The sequence below is a fragment of the Sturnira hondurensis genome, unplaced genomic scaffold (assembly GCF_014824575.4).
Source record: "Sturnira hondurensis isolate 20B ecotype Veracruz unplaced genomic scaffold, ASM1482457v3 Scaffold0018337, whole genome shotgun sequence".
In the NCBI taxonomy this organism is placed as follows: Eukaryota; Metazoa; Chordata; class Mammalia; order Chiroptera; family Phyllostomidae; genus Sturnira; species Sturnira hondurensis.
In genome coordinates, this window is record NW_028090968.1 from 2,510,938 (window position 1) to 2,536,374 (window position 25,437).

General features: G+C 53.1%; 1 protein-coding gene across 5 annotated transcripts in view; it reads right to left on the reverse strand.

Moving 5' to 3' along the window:
• Positions 1-1,292: 1,292 nt before the first annotated feature.
• Positions 1,293-25,437, reverse strand: part of CLEC16A (C-type lectin domain containing 16A) — a 222,149-nt gene continuing 198,004 nt past the window's right edge. For 4 of the 5 annotated variants that reach the window (XM_037069041.1, XM_037069040.1, XM_037069037.1 and 1 more), the window contains 2 exons: positions 13,972-14,133; positions 1,293-4,155 (listed from right to left, as the gene is read on the reverse strand). In XM_037069041.1, coding sequence (XP_036924936.1) covers positions 3,800-4,155; positions 13,972-14,133 — 518 coding nt within the window. In that variant the 3' untranslated portion in view covers positions 1,293-3,799. Of the gene's footprint in view, positions 4,156-7,551; positions 7,676-13,971; positions 14,134-25,437 lie in introns of all 5 variants that reach the window. The other variant, XM_037069042.1, reaches the window with a different exon arrangement.

A 25,437-nucleotide genomic window follows, 5' to 3' on the forward strand; every position in this document is an offset into this window, starting at 1 on the left:
TCAAGTGGCGGAGGCTGAGCACCTGCTGTGTCCACATGGTGCAAAGGGCTGTCAGCTCGGGACCACCTCGGGGACTCACTGACCAGGCCTGGGGCAGCGCGTAGTTCTGGATGGTGAACAAGTGCTCTGAAGGCTTCTGTCACCGATCCACACCCAAGAACCACTGTCTCGGCCCTTCTTCCCAGGACCAGCCCAGGGACACTTGGCCCAGCTGCCCCTCACCTCGGTACCTGTCTCCTCATAGTTGCTGTCCCTGGTCCTGCCGCCCTGAGGCCCACCTCCCACCTTCGCCAAGGTTCCCTTCCAGGAAGATCCTTTTTCTACACTGAAGTCATCGTGACGCATGAGTGCCCACGCGCCTTCGAAGCACGGCACTGTGGGGATGGGCAGGGCTGCAGCTGGCCCTGACCCTGCACTGGGCGCTGAGCAGGCCATGGGGCAGAGCAGGGTCCAGCCTCAGTTTGGGGACTCCCGGCACCTCTGAGGCCCTGGGCCTTGTGGGAGAGGCCCTGGGCCTTTGGAGAACTGGTCCAGATAAATCCGGGCCAGGAGGGGAAGGGCGCCCTGCTGGGGGCAAGTGGAAGACTGGAAATCCAGGGCGGCCGGCCCTCCGCAGCAGCCTCCACCTTCCGGTGGCCTCACTTCAAACTTTGGCGGGGAAGGCAGGTGGTGCACCATTCACTTTGGACTCAATTTAGGTTTTACCTCAAGGCCCCCCAAGGGCTGGCTGTTTCTAGGCCAGGTTGACGCTGGAACACCCAGAGTTGCTGTTAAGAACCCATTTCCAGGGAGTTCCAGAGCTCACGCTGGTGCATGTTGGTGTGTTCTGGAAGGAGCCCATGCCAGCACGAACTTCACTGATGCCGGGGCCCTTCCCCCTTCCCTCAGCCCAGCGGCACATCAAAGCCACAATGGGGAGGTTCCCTGTGCCTGTGGGAGGTAGGGCTATTATTAGCGGCACCTTCCCACAGGTGCAGCATCGGAGGCTCACGTGGAGAACCACCTGACTGACAGGTGAGGGACAAAGAGCATGGACCAAACTCACTGCACCTGATGGGAGGCAGGGGCACCCTCTGGATGGAACCTACTGCCCCTGAGTTTTCCCACCTCTGGGTAGGAACGGCCTCACCTCCCTTTTTGGAACTGGGAAACACCTGGCTAGGGTGGGGGCAGGGAGGGGCTGTCTACCCCTCTAGGCAGCGGTAACCAGCCGAGGGGTCAGACCACAGAGCACCTTCCCCTTCGCCTGCCACGGCCTCCGTGCCACGGCACCACGAAGAGCATCCACATTCTGGGAACTCTTTCTCTTTTATTGCCAAGTAACAATTTACAAGGAAGTTCCAGTTTTCGTTTCCACCCTGGCGTACAGTACCCATGAAGCATGAGTCACACTAGTAAGCAGGTTCTTCCCTGGAACGGTCCCTCAGCCCAGAAGCATGAGGTTTCCTGATGCGGCTCCTCCTTGAGACAAGAATTATTTACATATCTTCAGCTGAGAGGAACATTAGGAAGAGGAACCCTTACAGTTTATGCCCAGTGTCAACATGACTACATGAAACATTTCTTATTGCATCTAAAAAAGATGAGAATCAATTCACCCCATGCTTTTTTTTAAACAGTGCATCTTGAGACCTTGGAGAAATCTTGTGTATGTCTGTGAAGGGGTCAGTTTCTTCACTCACCCGGTCACTTGTTAATGCCAGTGTTTAGGTGGGAAGCTGCCTTCTTCGGAGAGCGCAGGGCAGGGCAGGCTTGATGGAGGGGAAGGGGAGCGGAGAGGGCCTGCTGGTGGTGGCGGGGCCCTCCTGTCCACCCCTCTCTGGGGAGCTGCTCCTTGAGCTTGCTCCATCTGACCTTTGGGGAACGGTATCCTTACTCAAACCAGAAAGAACATGTGCTTCTTCCCAGCAGCTTTCAAAGCTGAGGTTTGGGGGTTCGTGTGCCAACCCCACCCCCTGACTTGGCAAACCCGAGAGGCCCAGTGTGGATCTGGGGAGGGTGAGACCAACCCCAGCCCCTCCTTCTGTAGGGACATGGGGATGGGGGCTCAAAGGGTTGACTGAGGCTAACCCGAGAGATCTGAGTGTAAGGACCCGTGGGTCAGAGGGCACCACCCCCCACCCTGAAGCAGGCTGTCTTCCCTGCCCAAGACTTTCCCCTTTAGTGCTCTGAGGCCAAAAAGCCACCTACAAGTGGACCCCAGTGGGTGGTGGTCCCGGGGAGGGCCGCCTGTGTGGGCTTGTTCCTCCCAATAATGCTGCTGGCCTGGGAAGTCACTGGCCTCTTCACTCCTGCCGCCCCAGAGTCATTTGAAAACCAGACTGGGGGCTGGTGGGCACAGCTCCTGGAGGTTTCTGATGACTAGAGACCTGCGCCCACAGGCATGACCGCCCCTCCTCCGCAGGATGTGTGTTTGCTTCAGGAGGTTGCAATCTGGCCTCAGCAGGCCCTGTTGTGACAGCTGGATTGAGGGAGGCGGTAAGGACGGCGTCCTCTAATAGGTGGAAGATGAGCATTTCCAGCATCTTCTGAGGCCACCTGGTAATGGGGCCCGGCCGACACCGACAGCTGTGTGCTGACACCCCTGGTGGACACATGGAGGAAAGTTGTGGAAGGTCTTAGCATGGACCCGGAGGAAGGGAGGGTCGCTTGCCTGTGCCAAGTTGCAAGGAACACCTTGGCTGCTTTACTGCATACGGTGGAGAACTGGCCCCTCCCTGCACAACCAGACCAAAGGGAGAAGGGACTGGGCAGGGGGTTCACTTTAGAAAGAAGCTCATGTCTTTTTTGCAGCAGCACAGAGGAGGCGCACGGAGCTGAGCGGAGGCGATGTAGAGGATGGCTTCCACGGCCTTCGCTTCCCATCGTGGGTACTGGGACCAGGGTCCTCCCGGTCCCAAACGACTCTCTCTTAGACCAACAAAGATGGCCGCCACAGAAGGTGAGGCCGAGAAACGGCCCTGTTTTCCTCCAGTTCAGAGAGATGACGAATGGCCCCTGACCCCCTTTGGTGAAAAGATCTCTCAGGTGACCAGTGTAAAGCCCCTTGGCTGCCATGGCAGAGAAACTTTCAGCTCTCTCCACTCTGTGTGTACCTGAGAATGCACGTGCCTCCCTTATTTTGTTTAAAAAATACTCTAAACTTTCCAGGAAGGTACTTTATCATCCCACAGGCTTGCAGAGTCAGTGAGCAATAGAGAAATAAGAATCACTTAAGAAAATAGAGAACACCAGACAGAGAACTCTCAACCTAATTACTGGGAAGTTCAAGGGAAAATGAAAACGAAATCTGAACAGCAATCGACACTTTTTACATAACATCGAACCTTAGCATTGAGGATTTTTTTTGGACTTTGTCTTTTAAAAAATAGATGCTTTTTAAATAAATGCTTTTCACCTGCTGCCAAAAGTGGAAATAAATACCCAAAGAAGATGTTTATCAAAGTTCACTTTTCTACAAACTTCTACCCCAAGTGACCTTGTCCACTTCTTCCGTGCACACTGGGGATGCCACAGCAGAGCTGTGTGCCTGGGGAGGCTGTGGGGCTCAGAGACCAGGAACCCAACCTCCTTCCCGAGGGGCTGCCTCAGCCCTCTGGGTTTGCTGGGGCGTCTCCACCAGGTACAGCTGTTCTCAGCGAAGTGCAAAGTGAAAGAGGAATTCAAATGGAGTCCAGGAGCACAAGGGCGGGTGGCGAAGATGGTCACTGCGGATGCTCCCAATGTGTCTTTGGAGTTGGTGGCACTGGGTCCCTACCAGCGGGGCCACAAGCACAAAGGAAGGCTGCTCGGCCCCCACTTAGTGCTCGAGGGGGCCGGCTGGCTCCGGGGGTGCAACCTCCTCACCTGGGGTCACTGTGCCCTCTGTGGCTGGTGTGGGGGCCGGGGGGAGGGCCGCGAGGGTACGGAGGCTGTGGGGGTCAACAGGTGGGATGAGGGTCAGCGACTCTACGCTCAGTGTGTCGGCAGTGTCCTCACAGAGCAGGGAGATGGTGGGCTGCTGGGCTGGGGTGAGGCTGGGGGACAGGCTGACTGTCTCCACGTCCACACTCCTGGCCAGGCTCTTGCTGGGCCTGGTGTCCGCTTCCACGTCATTGACGATCACCAACTGGTCGGCCAGGTTAGGCTGAGGCTGTTCCATAGTCATGGGGTCATCTGGGTGGAGGGAAAACAAGGGAACACTTAGCTCTGAGGCATTCTGTTCCCGCTGGCACCCTCTGCTCCCACCCTGAACAAAGGCCCAGGGAAATGTGGCTGGGAGATGGTGGTGTGGACAAACAGCTGGCTCCACCTCCTCCTTCTGGGGACACAGAAGCTGGTAGCTCCAGTCTGACTGAGGCCTGGTGGAAAATCTGTCAGGGCCCAGGGTGACCCTCACTTGTGATGCACGGAAAAAATGAGGGGCTTGTGCAAAAATCAAATGGTGGGTTATGGAAGCCCCTTCCTGGATGCCAGGGAGTGGCCCAGGTGGGCTGTATGTTTGCACAGGTCCTGGACCTCCTGCCTAATGGTAGACACATGTTTAGTGAAGAAATGGGCTTCGGTGCACTTATCACTTCATGCCATTTCCAGCATCTAATCTGGTGACATTTGGCCAAGAGGGGACTCACTGCAATATTTTAAAAAATGTAAAAAGGAAACTTTATAGAACTTCTTAATTTGCAGAACCAAACCCAGACCTCAGACGGGTTTGCCTCCTGTTTCATCTCTGAGTGCTGAGTCAGCACTCAGAGAGGGCTGTAGCCACCTGGGGCCGCTCCTGTTCCTCACGGACAGGAACTACGCCAGGAGGAAGGTATGAGGGGAGCACTCGATAAAGTTATTCCCAGAGCGGCAATTTGGTTTTTGGGTGCTTTTCAAAATCCTTGATTAGATTGCAGCCCAATGGCCTAACTTGCTTTCCAATGACAAATTTGCCTGGGTGGAAACACCAGTCGTGATGGGAGTGCACTAGAAAATCTCTCCTGGGGTGTCACATGCCTGTGACTCGACAGCATCGACAAAAAGACCATGGGCATCTCCTCTGGAAAGCAAATGCTACTGTACAGATTGTGGGGTCGACAAGCTATCGGCCCCGAGGTGCCGATGACACGGTTGAGCTACAAGTCTGAAAGCGCTCTGGGTCCTGGGGCTGGTGGCAGGTATTCTTTTGTCCAGTGTGATTCCAGCTAGTTTTTTCTTTTCTTGTAAGTTTGCCAGAAACAAAACAGAATTGCAAACTGAACACAGAGCAAAAAGCTAAAAAAAAAAAAAAAAAAAAAAGAGCAAAATAAAACCATAGGGCACACAGAATGGGATGAAAGAGAGGACAGGCTCCCCATTGCAGAGAGAAAGTGCAAGCAGCATATTGAGTCTCCGAAAGTACACGTTGGCGTTTCTTTCCACAAGACGCTCAGGCATGATGAGCACTACAAGGTCCCAGCTAATGTCTTTATAAGGGCTTTTTATTTTTATTTTTATTTTTTTAAGTGAAATAAGGCCAGAGGAAACCACCGTGTGGGACTTTGGGCCTGTCCTCACTCCCGGAGGGTGGCAGCAGGGCACCGTGGGCACCGGCGGAAAAAGTGATTCGAGCAGGGTGCGACCTGAGCCCAGAATGCTGAACACGCCACACGCACTCTGGTTTCTCTGAATTCCTATGACTGTGCTCCATTCAGTGAGAACGCCTGTGGCGACGGGCCGGTTTCAAGACCCAGGCTCAGGTTCCGACCCAGCACGATCTGTCGGGCACTCATCGGGGCGCGTGGCTCTCTGAGAGGGGGCTCACCTGCTCCGGTGGTCTCCACCTCACTCCACAGGAGCGTGAGCACGCCTGTGAACTTTGTACGTATGGAGATACATGTAAGTTGAGCTGCTGACAGGGCAGTTTAGAAATGACTAGTTCTCCAAAAAGCACTTTTGTGCCATCTGGAGACAGAGCTGCAAAGCATCCCTTTTTTCTCAAAACTTCTGTGTAAGAGTTGCCTCTTTGCTCATCTGCATTTGCATGCAGATATTCAAAAAAGCTGGCCAACCTCCTTCCCTGGTCCCTAATGGAGTTTTTGCTGATGAGAATAATCAAGGATATGGGAAAGTTGCCATGAGATATATTAAAAACAAACAAACCAACAAATAATGCCATATACACAAAACTATTTTCTTTTTTAGGAAAAGAACCAACAATTTTATTAAAGGGGATGGATTCCCACCCCTCCCCATAAAAATAGCCTCTATTTTATTTTTTAGAAATAAAAAATAACCTCCTCTTACCCATCACCCACAATATGGCCTTACTTTTAATTTATTTTTACTTTATTATTTTTTAAACTAAGAACTCCTTCCTGAATGTGATCTTCACATTCATCCACTGGGGGAGGGGGGGATATTGCCAGGTTTCTACCAGGGGAAAATTACCCAGTGAGGACACATTTGCTGGCCAAGTACCCAGCTGCAAAGGTCACTGCAGCTGGTGTTTTCGAGGTCTCAGGCCACAGTTGGGGCTGCTCCAGGAAATGAGAGGTTTGGAGAACATTCTGGCTTCCCCACTAGGGGCAGTGGGGACAGCTGGAGCTGGAGCAGGAAATCCGGGAAGTCCAGGTCTGTGTGAGTGATGCTGGACCTCCCCGCGGCTCTGCCCTGCGCGGACCAGCACGTCCCTGGCCAGCACCCTCAGCAGCTGATCTTTGGCTTTGGAGCAGGGGCTCAGCTGACCCTTGTCAAGTGAGTTCAATTTCCAGTGAATATTTGGATTTGATGTGTTCAGTCTGGAACAGGTGGGCCTGAGTGATGTGGGGAAGAAATGAGCAGCACAGCACAGCACACCAAGTCAGAGGGCAAAGCTCAGAGGAACAGCTTTTAAACGAAAAAGAAGGCAGGAGGCTCCCGACTGGCAAGCGCAGCTGCCGCGGAGTGGCAGGGCACGTGGGGGAAAGTCCAAGGAGCACCGAGGGCGAAGGCAACCACGATGGACCCGACAGGTACGCCGTGGCCGCCAGACCAACCTCGTCGCTATTTGGAGCGCTCAATGGAAGGAGGAGGATGGTGGAGTTACCTTCGTGGGTGTGTCTGCAACTTCTGGCCTTTGGCTGGAATGTGACTGAATGTATCACTTAGCTTTGAGCAAGACCAGGGGAAAAAGGAAAAAGAAAAAAAAAGGAGCTGACTGTTGCTTTTTGCAAATTCTACCACCCAACCCTGTGGCCTAAACTGGGGGTTTCTGAGAGGGCTGGGCTAGGAAACCTGTCTCTAGCTCAGGGCCTGTGCTGCGCTTGACACTGGCCTGCTCGGTATGCAGAGAGAGTGACAGCATTTCCAGGTTGCCTGGGGCTGGTGTGGCAAGGGGCAAGAGCTGGGGGATTTGATCCTCAGGCGAGAGGAGGCCACAAAGGGATTGGGAGATCCAGTGCCAGGGGAAGCAGAGGAAATGCCCACTTGGAGGATGGCTCTCAGGTCATGACCTGGTGTCCCCGGGGCCCAGCCTGGCCTGGCTTGCTATGCAGAGCCTGCTAACTGTAGAAGTGCAGGGTGGCGCGGGGGCGTCGCGGGCCGTGGAGGCTAAGGGAGGAGACCTGCCTGAATTGATTGTGCCAGAGTTGCCGTGACAGCTGCCGTTCGAAGCACTAAACCCAGTGGCCGCCGTGACTGTCGGCCTCCGACAGGCTGAACACTCGCCGGCGTCCTTTCCTGCCACTCCTGACTAGAGGGAAACACAGCGACAGGTCACAGGAAGCCTTTAACAACAGGACAGAGAAAGGTGACACAGGGATGGGCACAGAGCAGAGACGAACACTAAGCATCGATGAGAGCGTGAGGGGAGGTGGCAGTGCCCAGCAGGAGCTGGGACAGCTGGGGCGTGGGCGCAGACCCCCCCCCCAGATAAGGCACCCCCAGTCAGCTCCCCAGAACGAGGCACGATGGGGACAGCTGAGCTTTGGTGGAGACAGTGAAGATCTGGTCCTGCTGGAAAGCAGAGAGTGGGGCCAGGGCGCCATCTGGTCTCAGTGAGAAACCTCGGGGGACAGAACAACAAAACTGCCCATCAGGCTCGGTGCGAACAGCAGATACAATGTGAACCCTGCATCTGCGGAGAGTCTGAGGAGGGAAGGCTGTGTGGGTGTGGGATCGGAGCCAAACCAACTGGTGAAATAAGCAGATTTCTGACCCAAATGAGGGGGCCGACGGTTCTTGGTGTCACCCCCCCTAAAGCCAACGGCGCAGCTCTGCGAGTGCTGGGAAAGCCGTGGGGGCAAGGCGCTCTGAGACATCCTCCCCAGCCACGAGGTGGCAATCTCCAGGCGACGCTCTGGTGAACTGGACCTTTGAGAACCGAGACTGAACCGTGGCGGGAGGATCTGGGACCCGGCACCAAGCGGCCTGGGGGTGGGCTCTAACTGGCTGAAACAAACATGTCAGGAGCATCTCCTTGAGAAGGAAGGAACCATCCCCTCTGAGACAAAGTCAGAATTACAGCAAAGCTTAAAATTAAGGCCGCAGAACACAAGGCGAAGGTAACTAATGCCACTGAAGTGTAAGTTTAAAGATGGTTAAAATGGTACATTTTATGTTATCTATATCTGACTCTAATTTTTAAAAAATGTTGTGGAGAAAAGACAATACCTCTTACTTGGGTTTCTGTCCTTGAAAGTCCTGCCCGACTCTAGTTACTGAGTTCAGGGACACCCAGGTCAGTCTTGGGCTGTCTGGCTCTACGCTGGCCCGAACGGGATGGTGTCATGCGGTGAAGGCCATACATTGAGACAATCAGCTCAGGGAGCAGGTGAGGAACCAGGAGAGAGGGCCGGCGGAGCAGCGCCCTGCCCCGCAGGCTCCAGGCAGGAACCCAGTCTTTCTTCTCTCTGTAAGCCCTGGGGCCACAGAGATCTTTTCTGTGATGATTTTCTTACCAGAATCCCTATGTAGAGCATGAGTGTGTGTTATGTATGTGTGCAATTGCGTGTGGAAGCATGTGTGACTGTGCATTTGCATGTTTGCATGTGCATGTGTCATCTATCATCATGTTGTCTGCACACACATAACTTGGAAAATATTTCTGAAGAATTCCTACTGATCCTATATTTGGTTCCAAAGCTGGATCTATTTTCTCTTTCCTGCCATATGTTCTCTGCAATTTCAGCTTCTCAAAACAATAAAATGTTTAAGGAAAAAATATGCAGAGGCCCACACTGTAATTTTCTCACTGGGGGGCAAGCTGAGGCCTATCGGGACAGCTGGGCTGGACGAGTGGGCCATAAGGGGGGGTTCCTGGTGCTCCCCAGTGCAGGGCGCCCAGCTCTCCCCAGAAGGACTTGAAGATCTCAAAGCACATTTGAAAAAGACACTGGGAACAAGTCAACTCATGTATCCGGTGTTGGGACCGGACAGTAAAGTCCCCTCTGCACACCATTGATAGGTGAATAGTTAAAGGTGATAATAAAATCCCTTGCTCCCAACTCTTTCTGGTTGTTTACTTTGGTTTCTGGAGAATTCGGTTTGACCATTCCTCTGGTTGGGGATATTCACTGGCCCTGGTTTGAGGGTCAGCACTTGCAAAGAGCCCCTCACAGGCATCCATGGCCTGTCTCCGAGCAACTAGCAAACCCGTGACCCCTCTGGGTGGGCTCTTTTCCCTCCCTGCAAGGGGCCCTCTGCCAGTGCTGGGCCGTAGGCTCTGGCCTGGCGGCCATGGGGACTGTTTCTCAAAAACAGACCACTGTGATCTGTATATTTGGAATGGCAGAATTTACAGACAAACCCCAGGGAGATGGGGAAAGGGAATCACCCTATCTCCTGCTGGATTCCGGCTCCCTTTGGGAGCGACCCAAAGGCCACCTTCCTCACGGAGCCCTGGTCTGGTCAGCCTCTCGTCCTTTGACTTTCAACCCCATGACGCCTCTGTTGGGAGCTGCGGGCCCCTGCTGCAGCTGTTTGGTGCTGTTGGAGCCCCTGCATGTTTCCTCATTTGTAGTTTCTCACTGGACACTTCTCGGTGTGGCCACCTGATGGACGGCAGACTCCTCTGCCAGCCTGTGCGTACCATACTGTGCCACCCTGTATCCCAGTGGCTGCGAATCATGGGGGCTCAACAAAATCTGTTTGTTTAGAGGAAGGTGATACAGTGTCGGTGGGGTACCGAGACTGAGGCAGAAAAGATGCAGAGAGATGAGCCACTAAGAGCCTGAGGGGCTGAGCGTGGGGCCAGGCTTATGGAGGGACCCTACTGAGATCAGGTCTGACATCCACAAAACTTGTCATTCATACTGAAGGCCCCATGGGAAGCTGAGAAAACCTGCATTTGCTATAAACCTGTCCCCGTTCAAACTCAGGCAGGAAATTTAAGGTCCCCTGGGCTGGACAGAGGGTAGAGGCGGAAAAACAACTGGGTATCAGAATGGGTTCGTGTCCTCATTTGGGGACGCACCCACTTGGGCTGACAGAGGAGATGTGGCTGACTGGGGCCCACTTTGCTGCTGATTTGGGGGGACCACCAGGCTTTCCTCTACAGGGGCTACAAGCCCAGCCTTTGCTGATTGGGGTGCACAGTCACCGGCATCTCTGCAGATGGGCTGTGGATTTTCATTTGGCCTCTTGAGCAACCATGCTCACTGGAAGGGAGATGTGTGCACCTCACGGGCAGTGCTCAAACCCAGGGCCCAAGTCTCTGTGGCACCCCTTAGAGGTACCTGACATTGACTGATGGATCCCTCTGATATTCCGCAGGGTTGTTTCAGAAGGTAGGGCGTGGGTTTTGGAGTCTCCACGAGTAGGGTGCACACCCGGGCTCCTCCACTCACTAGCAGCAGCGTCCTGGCCAAGCTGCATGGCCTCTCTGGGTGGGCCCCTGCGTTTTCAACTGTACAACGTGAGGTGGGATTCCATGCAGAGGTGTCTGTGAAGCACTTCTGAGCCCAGTGCCTGCCACAGGGGGCTCAGCGTGGGGAGAAGCATCCTCTGGGACGCCGCACGGCAGTGTATACGGAGAGGGCTGTGGGGTGGGTGCCATGCCACACGGACTGCTCCAACAGCGGGAGGGTCAGCCCTGGCTTCCCAGGTCTCCTTGTACAATTCTGGGATTCAAAACCGTGGAGCCGAGACCCAGAAAACGGGGCCTGTCTCGTTCCCTGGTGGATGGCATCTCTTGTGTGCTTTCCCAAACACGTGGCTGAGCAAAGCACGGCTTCAAGAGCAAAGAAGCCGCCGGAGTTTGCTAATTCGGGCTGCGGAGGACCTGGCAGCTGCTCTCCGCACTGGGGACTTCCTAGACTTGGAGGCTCTGGAAACACAGGGCTAAGAATGCTTCTGATTCAGCACTGTGCCCTCAAAAACCACTTTGGGGACAAGTGGGCCCTGGCTGGGCTGTGGGTTGAGGACCTGACCCACCCCCTGTCTGCTGGTCCTCTAAGGAAGCCGCCTCTGGTAGACTGTGGCCAGGCCCTGAGGGTGGAGAGTCTGCTGAGAAGGCAACACAGGGCCAGCCTCTCCAAGTCAGAAGCCCGAACACTGGCCACCACTCCAGGCCAATATCAAACCAGGAAACTGGCTAAAACCTACCTGTTCCCATAAAACCTTCCTCCCTTCTTCCACCCTTGGCTTCCCACCCAGCACAGCTCAGTAAGATAGCAGGTAGACGATGAAAGCATCTGGGTAGACCTGGCCCTACAGGGAACTCAGAAACCCTACGTACTGTCCTGTGGATGCACTTGGGAGGCTGCGGCTGGCCTGAAAGGTTGGCAACGAGAGACAAGCAAATGGGGAACCACCTGAGACCTGTGGCTCCAGCTGATGGGCCTGGGGACAGTTCCTGTGGCCGGGTACCTGTGATGGGCAATTGCTCGTGCACTCTGATGCTCTCTCTTCCCAGGGATCAACAGTGGGGCCCTTGGTTAAGAGTGAAGCATAAGCTGCTGCAGAGGTGAATTATTTCAGTGCCTGCAGAGATTCAGACAGGCAGGCAGGGCCTCAGGCTTCTACTGTCAGGTGGCATAAAAAAAATGGGGACTCACCCGCTGGCACCAAATGGGAGCAGACACCCAGGAGGGCTCGGCTGTCAGTTATTGACTAGAACTGCCTGGCTCCTCGACAGCCAGCTAACAGCCTCTGCATTTTGGGGACAACATTGTTGGCACCGTGCAGGGAACGACGGGGGTAGGCATGGAGGGCTGAGGGAGGTCAGGAAAAAAGAACTAGTGCACCTGAGCCTCCGGGGGGAGGTGCAGAGCTGAGGCCCTTGGGGCCATGCTCAGGGAAACATCTGCATACACGGCCGGATTTTGATAATGTGGCTCCCGGCTGGATTCAGTTTTAAGCAAAGAAGCACACAGGCTCATTTGTTCAGTTAACTGTTGGCTCTGCTGCCTTACAAATGAAAGAAAGGCACACCTAGCTACATAAGGAGATCAAGACATGACTTTAAGTACATATGAGTTTGGGTGCACACAACACAGACAGAAATGTGCACATGCAGGCAGTACATGGGTGTACACACAAGCAAACACACAACCCTGCACTTTGGCCCCCAGAGCCAGCATGGGACCAGGCTTCAGAGGGAGGCTGAGGGATGTACTTGGAGGGAGGCTGAAGGATGGACTTGGCTTCTGGAGGCAGCTCTGCCTGAATTTCCCAGCTATGAGCCTGGGAACGGCAGCAGCAACTGCTTGGATATGCAGCCAACCTTAAATAGGGTTCAGAAATAGCTCAGAAAGGGCGGTCATCTCCCCCCGCCGGGGCTGAGAGAGGAGCAGGTGCTGAGTGGAAAAGGGTCTGAGTGAGGTGGCTTGAGGGTGACCTTGCTCCCTGGGCCTCGTGAATGTTAATAGGAGACAGAGGTAATGGATGCTTGTGTGTGTGGGGGGTGGTGCAGGCAGGCTGAGGTGCCCCGTGAGCCACAGGCAGGAAGACCACGCTGGCTTAACCCTTTGCTAGAGACTGCAGAAGCTAAAAACTACAGAGAGAGGCGTGAGCACCCAAGGAGATCCCTGCCTCTAGAGCTGAGGGAACAGAGGCCAGGGGCCCTCAATGTCCCTGGCACCAAGGTAGCTCATGCCCTGGCACATGGCTTTGGTCATGACCCACTGATCCACAGCTAAACAAGAGTTTGGTCAGCTGCCCCTGAAATACGATGGGCGAGAGCTCTGGATGGTACTTCACAGGAACAGTGAAGAGCACTGAAGGTCCCCAAATGGGGGTGCACAGCCGAGTCACCAGGGCCAGCAGACCCAGGGGTCATGACACTGGGGTGTGAGAAGCATCACACGCTCTCAAGGCCCTCGCTGCCGCCCCAGCTCAAGCTCTGCTCCTCTGGCTGCACGTTGGAGCCGTGTCTTTCAGTGAGAGCCTGGTGCCTTCACTCCTGGGTGTGCACGCAGCACAGGGAGGGGCTCACGTGGGAGGGGCTCGTGGGAGCTGAAAATGGGGGTGGGGGACACCCACTCACAAGCCCCATTCCAGGCTCCCTGTTCACGGGGTCTCTCTGGGACACTTGTGTGACGACTGTAAGCTACAGGAGGGCAAGATACGGCACTAGCACACCCTGACAGGCTCTCGGAAGGCAGCAAGCTGCACCCATGCTCACAGGTGGCTGGGCTGCACCGAACAGTTAGAGAGGAAACCGGTATGTCACGGAGGGAAAAGCGTCGAGCAGGGACATGACTCTTTGGCCAGGGTTCGAACGACTGAGTTCAGGAGACACCTCCTTGTGACACCTCAGACTTTGGAGGTGATGAGGGGTTAGATGCAGGCTCGGCCTGCTGTCCGTCCCCTCCGCCTCTGTGGTCAGGGCAGGCCTTTCAGCGGACCAGCCAGCGCAGAGTAATTCCTCCCCTGCAGGGAGCTAACTCAGCCAGCCCGCGGGCAGCGCCACCTTAGAGTGAGCATGGAACCCCCGAGTGGCAGTGGCCTCACACAAGGTGGTGAGGAGAGGCTGGATATCAATAGTCTTGGCGTTGAGGAATCACAGGTTCCCCCCAAACCCCCCCCACTGTGTCACTCGGCCAATACCTGACGGGCTCTGGGCAACAGAGGGGGTGGATGATGAGCTGGCTCCTCCCGAGTCGCAGTGGCTGGTGCTCCCGCTGCCGCTGGGGCTCCCGCTGGCAGATGGCGATGGCGAGGACAGGGACGGCGAGCTGTGCTGGTTTATGCACTGGGCCACGGCAAAGCCTGTGAAACAAGGTGGTGGGTGATGCGACCAAGTGGGAGGAAACCAGCCAGCCTGGCAGGAGGAGTACCATCTGCCCCAGCTGGGTGTGGGACCCTACAGGGCAAGCCCCCACCTCCATGGTGGGGCTGAGGCCTTAGTGTAAAGGCCACGCTAACCAACTCCAACCTAGCTCTTTGAAGGTCTGGGTCAGTTCCCCAGGAGCTGACCTCTCTGGTTATGGGACTGACCTGGACACACTTTGAAGCTGTTTCAAGCAAAAGGGGCAACAAGCCATAGTACTAGGACAGGGCTGTGAGCCGCAAGTCTGTGTGCCTGATGCTGGCTCAGCAAAACACCAGCTCTGCTCTTGGAGGGGACACACAGCCGTGGAGCTTCAGAAGCATCCTGGAGACGTTCACGCAGGGACATGGGACCTTCGCTAACGTGTCTGAGTCCTGCCAAAGGCAGGGCACCAGACCCAAGCTCTGAACCCACACCGGATGGAAGGGGAGAGTCCCCAAGATGCCCCCTGCTAGAGAATTTGCTCTGCCCTGGCATGCCCAGCAAATTTGGCGTGGGAGGGATGACAGCTCTGGTGAAAAGCTACCAGTTACAGGCATGTGCCTCAAAAGGATGTTTTGGTTAATGATGGTGGTCCCACAAGATTATAGCTAGGAAATTCCTGTCACCTAGCAATATCACAGCTGTCACAGTGCAATGCAGTCATTACTCATGAGTTTGTGGTGATGCTGGTACACACAAACCCGTTGTGCTACAACCTGTATAAATTATGTACAGTACCTAATACTTAACATTGCTGATAAACAACGATGTTACTGGTTTATGTATTTACTCTCCTTTTTATTGTTATCTTAGAATGTACTCTTTCTGCTTATAAAAAATGTTTGCAGTAGCTGTGTTTGGCTTTGTCTCTTGACTGCCTCATCTTTTCTTGAGCTCCATTTAATCTCGTGTTGTTTCGTACGGTAACATGTTCTGCAGGTTTGCAGCCCAGGAGCTATCAGCTACACCACGAAGCCCAGGTGCGTGCAGGGTAGCACACACAGCCTCAGTCTGTGTGAGTGCCCTCTGTGGTGTTCGTCCAATGACGAAATCGCCTATGATGAGATGCCCACCATGTGACTGTGACGGCGCAGAACCTCACATGACCCTTGAGCGACTCGGTTTGGAGAGGGGATGACACGTGCCTGGGGCCTGGGACCTTCCCAGCACAGGGGAGTGGACGAGCCCCATGTTCTGGAGACACTCAGTGTTGGGCGAATTCTGCTTCATCATATGCAGAGGCCCCAGAACACACGTCTGTGCCGTTTCCCGACTGCTAGCTGGGCATGTGGCCACCCACTAATCACTCCACTGTGCTGGGGACAGGACGAGAGAATGTCCATCAGATTCCTGCGCGGGGCGTGGCACGTGGTGAGAGCAACGCGTTCTTTATGACAAAGGGGCCCTGCTGCAGGAGCCCCCCGAAGCCGCTCTCAGTGGACAGTGCTTTTGCAGGCTGTGACGTCTGTCTTTTTTAGAAAAGTCTGCTTTTCTAAAGGACCTTATAGCTTCTGATTTTAGTCACTAAACACATGAAAGTTCTCATGGAACAAATGCCCAGTAATGACCCCAGAGGCCCGTGCAGACCTTGGGGGTTCCTGCTTCAGCCCCTGGGAGCTGGACAGGACTACCGCACAGATGCTCTGTAGTTCAGAAGCAGCAGCAAGTTGGGGAGGGGAAGGGGGGCGAATCCTCCTTCCAGCTGAGGGTGGCGATCCAGATCCTCTTGGGATCAGCAAACCCCTCCTCTTTCTGAGTGCACTCCCCCGTGGTCAGCCCCAAACTTAATTCACACCATCTGCACTGCCTGAAGCTCACACGGCCCAACTCCTGCTGACAGTTCTTCTGCAAGTTCTCCAGGCCCTGACCTTGTCTTTTTCAGAACTCAGGAAATCGGCAGGGTGCTGAGCAGGGGCGGCTGGTAAGTGAGGTTATACTGGCACAGCCACAGTGTAACCTCTGCTTACATATCGTCCGTGGCTGCCTCGGAGCTACAGCAGCAGCACTAAGTGGTTGCCGTAGGACCCACATGGCCTGCAAAGCCTGAAATATTTTACTCTCTGGCCCTCAGTGGAGCCTGGTAGCGGATGGAGCAGGGACTCTGGCACAGGAAAGTCTGGGTTCCATTCCTGATCAGTTCACTTTCCAGCTATGGGCCTGGGCAAGGCTGCACTTCCCTGAGCCTCGTCCCTTTGCCCACCAGTGGGTGGGCACAGGGCCTGGCTGGGGGTGGGGTCTACAGGGGAACCTGCTGCTCTATCCCTCCTTTAGGACTTAGTAGGACCCTACATTGGCCACCACAGAGGGGCTATTTTGTACTATTTGTGTGAAGTTATTTTTGTCTAAGGATCAGCTTCTTAAAAGTCATGCCTCTACTTATACCCCCAGCCAGGCCCTTCTGGTTTGGGACGATGTAATGGCAGGCAGATGTGAGGCCCAGAGGGAGCGTGGTGGGTCAACTCACCCAACCCTCTTTTGTAGAGGATGAGACTCCCTGCCTCCACTACGGGTGGAGGTCAGAAGAGCAGGATTAACGCACCGGAGTTCTTAGGAACAGGCACTGAGTGTGTGGGGGGGGAGGGTGTGCCTCAGATGATTGATGACAAACACGAAGACAGATCCAAACACGAGTTGGGAAGCTCCCCAGAGGTAGTCAGCCGCAGCCCCACAGAACCAGCGTCCTAGCTGCTTACTTCTTAATCACGCAAGTGGTAAACCCCCAGCTTCACAAGCCTTTTACCTGCCTTGAAAAATGAATCGTCCCTCAACAAATCAAAATGTCACGATGGCTTTTCCTGAGCCGCCTATTTATCAGAGCCGTGAAAAGGGGGCCTGCAAGTGTGGGAACAGACTTAGGACTAAGCCTCTCACCCTCCTGACTTCGCCTCAGCCCGAGGGATGAATGATGGTGCCGTCACCAAGGTAGTCACTCACCCCTTCTCTCAAGACATGTGTCTTCTCTCTCAAGTTTTTTACAGCCGGGGTTTGTTGCCCTAAGACACTGCAGCTGGGGCCTGAAGGGTAGCAGACGAGATGCTGAAGCTGTAGTCAAACTAGTAGAATTCCTTTGTTTTGGTAAATCACAAACATCCTAAATAATTGTTTTATAAATCTTTTTCTTAAATGATTTTTTTAGTTATATATATGTATTTTTTTTTAATTATTGTTCAAGCACAGTTTTCTGCCTTTTACTCCCATCCCAGCCTACCCTCCCAGTGCTCCCCAACATTTGATTTTTTAAAACATTGTGTCCCCCCCAGGACCCCCACAACAGTTGCTTATTGGCCTCCTGCAGCAGCCAGCATGTGTTGGGGGGTCCGGCCATTGACTGGCAATAAATACTGCGTATCTGTTGTATGTGCTGAGAGTTAAATAGACAAAAAAAATCACCTGTTTGTAGGGTCTAGGTGGGCAGAGGTCACTGAACCCGTCTCTCCCTCACCTGCCACTACTAAAAACCCACCTTGCCTTCTCCCCTGCCCCACCCCCCCCGGCCCATGGCACTGGGAACCCAGGAAGGCTCAACAATGTGTTTTTTATCTGGGTGCCCAGATGCCCCCTGTAATTGCAAGGGGCTCCTTCCCAATTGAGGTGTCAGTCACCTTGAGTCAGTCTGACATGTCAGAGAGTCAGAAGGCCACTGAAGAGAGCTCGGGACAAGGGCCTGTGCCTGCAGCGCCCGTCCTCCTGTACTTCACCAAGGCAAGGCCGCTCCTGAAGAGCTGGCTTTGGCAGAGGAGCCAAAGGGCTTTCTGGGCATGAGTTGAAGACACATGGAGTGCCTAGTACTGGCACCCGCGCAGGCAAGCCAGAGGTCACGGGGCAAGGGCACAGGCAAAGAGGCCTCCCCGAGAGCTTCTCCAGCAGATACAATGCTTGGCTCTCCCAGAGCGTGTCTCAAGAGCTGCCTGCAAAAGGTGTATCAGAGGCTGAAAGATTGTCACACTACCTGACTGATTCCACACCTAGAAAGGTGTGCTGGGGAAGGGAGCCACAAAGCACTACCAGGGGGTGTGCAACAGGGAAGTGGAGACGATCAGAACAGCCAACAACAGGGAGAGGCCAAATGAATGCTACCGTGTCCAGATGACGAAATCTGCTGCTGACACAAATGCTGCTACGCAAGAAGACAGAGTGTAAAGAGAAACGCTCAGGACGTAGTAAATTAAAAAAACATCCATAAAGGCGTATGTCCCATATGTTACCACGGTCCTAAAATAATAAAATGCAGGCTCTGTCTCCTTCCTTGTACAGAGAAGAACAGGCAGACTGAAGGGATCAGAGCTGAAGTCATAGGAGAACCCAGTGGTTTTATTAAGGTGAATTTTATTTTTTGTGCTTGCCTGAAGTTTTCAAGATTTCTATAACAAACAGTAATTTAAACCAGGAAAACAAGGGAGGGTGAAGGACGGGACACCAGCTGCCTGGAAGCGGGATAGGCTCAGGCTCCCAGGTCCCTCACACACCCCTGGGATCTGTTCTGGCTTCCAAACTCTCTCCCCGGACTCACTAAGAACCTCCCCAAAGCTGGAGCCAGGTGAGATGCTCCCAAAACAGGTGGCCCTGTGCCACAGGCAATACCCAGGAGTCTGAGTTTCCTGGGGGTAGGCCAGACCGTCCCACTGCTCGTTGGCCCTCTTCTGCCAGTTATTCTGGGAAGATGAACTCATGCGTAAGTCTCTGGCATTTGTCAAGTACAAAAAAAATACAAGAAAAAGGGCAGCCTTCTATCTGAGGCCCACTGATAGAAGGGAGCACTGGGCTGGGAGTCAGAACCCCAAGTTTGAATCCTAACCCCGCCCAAATGGCTTTGTGATCTTGGACAAACACCCCTTCCACGCTAGTGAGAATCTCTTGGCTTGAGTAGTCAATAGTTTTCTTTTTACCTCTAAATCTGAATCTGATTTGAACTGTGAGGAGACCCTGAAAAATGCACTTTGAATACATTGTTTATACACCTCTTCCCTTTGGATAGCACATCTACTAAAGTTTTCCCCACAGAGAGCCAGGCTGCTGTGTGTCTGGACCCGGGTCTGGCCAACAGCAGCCCAGGGGCTTGCAGATATGATACGCTTGGCTCGCATCGCATGTGTGTCTGTTTTAGGTACCACCATTGTAGACACTGGAAGATTTCACATGCAAACCTAAATTTCCGGCTTCATACAAAATAGAAAGATCTGGCATGACAGGGCCCCATCCTCATATGACAACATCTGGAGAAAGTGAGTGACCTGGTGCCTCCCCTCCCCAACCTGACTTTTGTATCAACTCCCTCCTCAAACCCTACCCTTCAGAACCGAGGGGTGAATGTTTTGGGACATTTGGGACGCCTGCCTTTAGCAGCCTAGGCAGGTCCTCACACTGCATGACAAGAATCACTTTCTCTCTGCCTCAGCTAGGCTGTTCTCTTAGTCCAGAATTCCTTATTGCCTCTTTTCAGTTTTCACAGATCCCTTCCCCATTCTTTAAGGTTCACTCAGCTTAGGGCCAGCTCAGCCCAGCTGCAGCCTGGTGGGTTTAATTGTTCTCTCCCCTGTGCTCCTGTGCCTGCCCTGTCCACCTTGGGGGTCTCATCAGCTATATAAGAGATGGCCTTCCCAAGTAGTGAATAAGAAACTTGACTTCCAAGATGCTTCGCTATTTTGTGCAATGACTATCATTACTTTCACAGCTAGCATCTGGAATCCTCTGCAGTCAAGAGGGTTTTGGACAGCATTTCTGATATTGTGGGGCTGTTTCCCGATATCCATTCTCCCCTTTGTCTGCAGCTACAGAACCTAGTAGCTAGGCATGGCCAGGTGACTAAGTTGTAGCCAAAGAAACAGAAATAAATATGGCATGTTGGATTTCAGGAAGGCTTCTTAAAAGGAAAGATGTGTGCCTTCTTTCATTCTGCTACCTGAAACATGGATGTGATGGCTGGAACTCCAGCAGCTATCTTGGACTATGAGAATGAATCACGTATCAGGGAGCGTTGAGATGGCAGAACACTGAACAGGAAGGAGCTTGGATCCCCGGTATCTTTGTGGGGCGTTTGACTACCTTCATTCAGGTTTTCTCTGCCTGAGAAGATAACACACTTCTCTTTTGGATTTTTCTTTTTTTAAAAAATATTTTATTTATTTATCTTTAGAGGGGAAGGGAAGGAGAGAAATATCAATGTATGGTTGCCTCTCGTGAGTCCCCTGCTGGGAACTGGCCTGCAACCCAGGCATGTGCCCTGACTGGGAATCGAACCGCGATCGTGTGGTTCGCAGGCCCGTGCTCAATCCACTGAGCTACACCAGCCAGGGCTGGATTTTTCTTTACTATGTGGTTGAACCTAATCTTAACCGACATTTGTGAAAAATCATTGTTAATGCAGGGAATGTGAGCTGAGTTTCTAGGGACAAGGGATTGGCTGATTCCCACAGTTTCCAGTGCAGGGAAAGCTGTGCTGCCCTTCTTGAGGAAATCTGGGAGTGGTGGTGGGAGAGGAAAGAGGGGAAGGGTCAACTGAAATGGGGAGGTGACTTTCCCACATCCCCCATATCTTTAGGAGATGCTCCTCCAACTCTTTCTTTGCATTGTGCAAGTGGCCATTTTTGGTGGAAACCAGTGAAGGGGACTGAGTTTTTTGGGGGGTTCATATCAGGTCACACAGAGATTGCACATAAAGGCCAATACCTGGAAACAGTGGGGATGCAAGAGACTAAAGGGTAGTAAGGCTTGCACGTGCATGGACCAGAGAACTCAGGGGCGGGGAGGCTGAGCCAAATGTTTCCTCGATTTCCAAGGGACAGAGAGGCCCTGACTGACTTCTGTAGTCTGCTCAGCACTTATGCCATCTGGCAGACTGTAATTCCTCCAAGAGTACTGGCTGTGTGACTAAAGCGCAACTATTTCGGGTTAAAAACTGGAAGATACGCAAACCACCTAAGCATGCGAGGGATTCCACAGGGACCTCTTCAGAAAGCTGAAGTGAAAGGAGCCCAGTTGGCTGAGAATTCATCTCAGGGATCCCGCACTCAGGAAGCTCAGCTCACAGCCTCACCCCCTACAGACACCTTTCTGTATCACCTGCTTCCGGGAAGGATTTGAGGTGGCTTATATTTAAAAACCCAAACCCAAATGCCATAGATACGCAATACTGACACCACCAAAACACAAACTAAGTGATGAGAGTCCAACAATACAAGGTGGGTAGAAAGCAAAGTTACCCCAAAAGGACTTCCAGCTATGAGAAGCTGATGTCAACACTTGGTTCTGAGGTCCCTGGGAGTCAGGATCTCAAGGAAAACCTGACTCTCAAGACATTCCAGTGCATGTGCTAGGTTCCCATCCCACTGCACCCTTCCAGGCAACGTCGCCCAAGGCAGCTTCCTGGAAGAGACAGCTATCTGGCTGGAGATAAGGCCTAGTGCCGGGAAGATCCCACCATACCACAGCTCTCTGCAAACTTTCTTCCTCAACAGTGGAACTCCAGTTCATATACAGGATGAAAATGGAACCTGGAATTATACCCGCAGAAATATCTGTTTATTCCCAGTTACCTCTGCAGATCCTACCTTTGAAAATCACACACAAGGCAAGTGGGTACCTTAAGGGCTCGAGCCTATCTCTAGAACCACAGGGCTGAATGGGTAACATTAGTGAGCAAGGAGGGGCCAGGGATGAAAGGCTGATAGTCCTCCCCGTTGCCATCAGTTCCCCCGTTTGACTGTGACTCAGCACACAGAAACACGTTGGAAATGATAGGGGCTGGGGAAAACTGTACAGTACAGTGCCCCAGCCTCTCCCGATAGCTGCCACCTGAGAACATGGGCCTTAGTGTGGCCATGGTTTCCTGTTCTTCAAGAGAAGCCAGGTATCTGGATTTTTATTTTATATTTTTCTAGAGAGAGGGGAAGGGAGAGAGAAAGAGAGGGAGAGACACATTGATGTCGGAGAGAAACAGCGATCGGTTGACTCTTGCATGTCTGACTGGGGAATGAACTCGCAACCCAGGCGTGTGCCCTGACTGAGAACTGAACCAGTGACCTTTCGCTTTGCAGGATGATGCCCAACCAACTAGGCCACACTGGTCAGAGCAGGTGTCTGGATTTTTATGTAAAACCTCCTGGTCTTTAAAATTATTAACAACTTAATTCACATCCCCATTTTAAACAAGAAGCAGGCAATCCCAGAGAAGCCAAACCAAGTGTGTCTCCTGTCTGTGGGGGCCATCAGCCACAGCCTCTGCTCCAGGTTGACTCTGGGGTGTTGCACATCGAGGCCCCCTTGACCAAGCTCCTAACATGAGGGGCTTCTGAGTCTGAAGTACTTGACCCCAAGCCATTTAAGTCTCAGCAAACGTGCTTTAAAGAAGTACAGTTTTCAAGAGATCTTTTAGGATAAAGCCCTCAAGATTTTGAGGGAAGCGCTGTCTGTCCTAACAACAACAAAAGTCTATTTATGCTGGTTTCACACTGAAGAGCATAAAATAAAGCCCAGCAAGGGTTGGTTCAGGAGAAGCAACCCATGCATTTTCGACAATCTCCAACTTGAATGAAGACTGTGGGGTGGGCGAGGGTGCACTGAACTTGCCTTCCATTAGCAAATTCATTCCACTCGGCCTCAGCTCAGGTTTCCACCATGTAGTGTTCAGATTTTCTCACCACCCCCTGATGCTGGGAAACAGTAAAAAATCAATTGGCCTTGTGACCTCACGCACAGAACTGAAGACAGCAAGTGCAGCCATGGCCTATTTCTCCCCTCGCTGGTTTCTTCTTCAGCTCTGCCCTTTCACCCCACAGTACGGTCAGCCAGGTCCCTGGGGTGAGACAAGAGGGGGTGGGACGGGACTGAGTTTGGGACTTCAGCCTGCTGGTGGCTCCGGACTGACTGTAGCACACAGGGGCTGCAGGCAGGGCAGGGCTTTCTCACCCCTGCTTCGGACTCCAGAGACTGCTTCCTCCTCACTGCCACTGGGAAGATGAGACAGATGCTGGAAGGCAGTGGGGGATGGGGGCCATTGAGAGGGAGGCCACACCAGAAAAAACAAACTACCAGAAGATGGGGTGGGGGAGGGGTGCTGGAGAAGCAGGGTCAGAGTCAAGTCAAACAGTGAACCACCGGCCCAGGGGAGGCCTGGGAGCTCACCCAGGTCTTCTCTTGAAATTCACACAAAATGAAGGACTCTACCAACCCAGGCACAAGTTCAGAATAGCAGCCTCTCTGCAGGGCAGCAGGACCCCTGGGATTCCCTCCCAATCCCCTCACTCACCGCTAGGACCCTGACGCTTGAGGGAAAGGTGGAAGGCAGCTGCCTGCTCGGAGACTGTCCTTCCAATCTCCCTCTAGTGAGCCACACCTGAGTCAGTGTTTCAGGACTGTGTGAACAAACTGGGCTTTAGGGGCAACCTTTGGGCTTCCCCACAATGGTTACCTTATGTGATTTCCAATAGTCTTTTTAAAAATATATATGTTTATTGATTTTAAAGAGAGAGGAGAGAGAGAGAAGCTGTCTCCCATAGGTGCCCTGATTGGGTATCAACCCTGCAACCTCGGTATGTGCCCTAAAGAGGAATCGAACCCCCAACCTTTTGGTGTATGAGATGATGCTCCAATCAACTGAGCCACACCAGCCAGGGCTGATTTGCAAATCAGATGTGTCTGGGAAAGTGGCATTTCTATGTATGGCCTCCTGGGCTAAGCCTGAGCAACCTCAGCCTAGATCACTAACTGGCTGTACCTCGGAATGCTTACAGGCTTTTATTTCTGTTGCTTTTTAAGGGATAGCATGTCCAATATATAAAAATAGCTTAGAACCTGCAGAATCTTTTAGCCAATAGCTCTTTATCCATAGATAAATCCTCTCGGATTTTAAGGACTACATTTGAAAACACGCAGAAGAGAACAAATAGTCTTCCAGTATCTTGCTTTCTCTCTTTGCATCATCTCTGTCCCAACTTTGCCCCTCACAGTGTTTGAGCTCCTGGGGAAGCCTGCCTTAGTGGGCTGCCACCCGTGGGAGAGACCCACGGTCTAAATGTCCCTTTGCTGCCAGGGGCATCTGGGCTGTGTGAACGCCAGCACTGGGCTGTGCTCAGCTGTGCTGGCGTTCCTTTGCAGCCTCGGGCATGGGCACCCTCCAGGCCACAGGGGGTTGGCTGGTATGCGGACTCAGGAGAACCAGATCTCTGAGGATCTCTTACAGTGACATGACCTCGCCTGGGTTTTCAAAACTGAAGGTTGCCAGGATGTGGGCTTTACTCCCATGGACCAGGTCCCTGCCTGGCGCGGCCCTATCCTCTTCCAGTGGTATCACCACCTGTACATTAGCAAGCAAAGAACTCCACAAGGGTCTTTCCGCACAGGTACTAGCAAGCCCATCAGTGGTGGTCTTGGCTGCCTCTCTGTTGAGGCAGAGAACAGGGCTAAAAGAGTGGTGGGTTAGACAGTTATCAAGGAGTGCTTCCAGACACAGGGAGGGGGGCCATGACCCCTGACTCCTCGGGCCCCGAGGAGCCTAACAGGGCCAAACCTGGAATTACTGGCCAGGGCTGGCATGGGTCAGCCACAGCCCTGCTTGCAAAGGACACCTCCTAAGATTCTCATGGGCCCAGGGATCGCCTGATTTTTTTTTCTGGAAAGTCTCTCAGCTCATCAGCCTGCTCTGTGCTCTCAGGCCAGAAGTGAGGAAGGCCCCAGGGAGCCCACCCTACACTGACATGTATGTCTAACCTTGTGTGTTCTCCAAGGTGGCATGGTGCAAAAAAATCCCAGGAATTAGTCTGGATCTGCTGCAAAAGGCACATACACTCGACACCTACTTAATGCATTCCAAAAGCAGAACCGTACACCCGTGGTCCTGGTTCCACCTGTTTGTGTTTGCCAGGACTTGCGTTCTGCAGAGTGGGATGGCTAACTCCTGAAGCAGGGCCTCTCCCACTGTGTTCTAACAGATCAGGGTTAGGCCAGACTGAGAGGCTGATGCACTACTGCACATCATCAACAAACACACTGCAGACACTCTCTGGACAGACGTGAGTCAGAGAGGATCAGCGAGTGTGTGACAAAGACCGCGATGGGCATTGGCCCAGAACAAGATTCAAAAGGGTCACTGAGGTCATCAAGCAGACAGGACTCTGTTAAGTTGTCTTGGCAGACCTGGGGGGCACACAAGCAGGGGCTGTGCGCATGGCACTGTCATTGGCAAGGGAGGGGCCTTGAGAAGGACAAATACTTGGGTCTGGCCACCCTGTGGGGCACTGACTGTGAGGGAACTGCTGACCCCATAA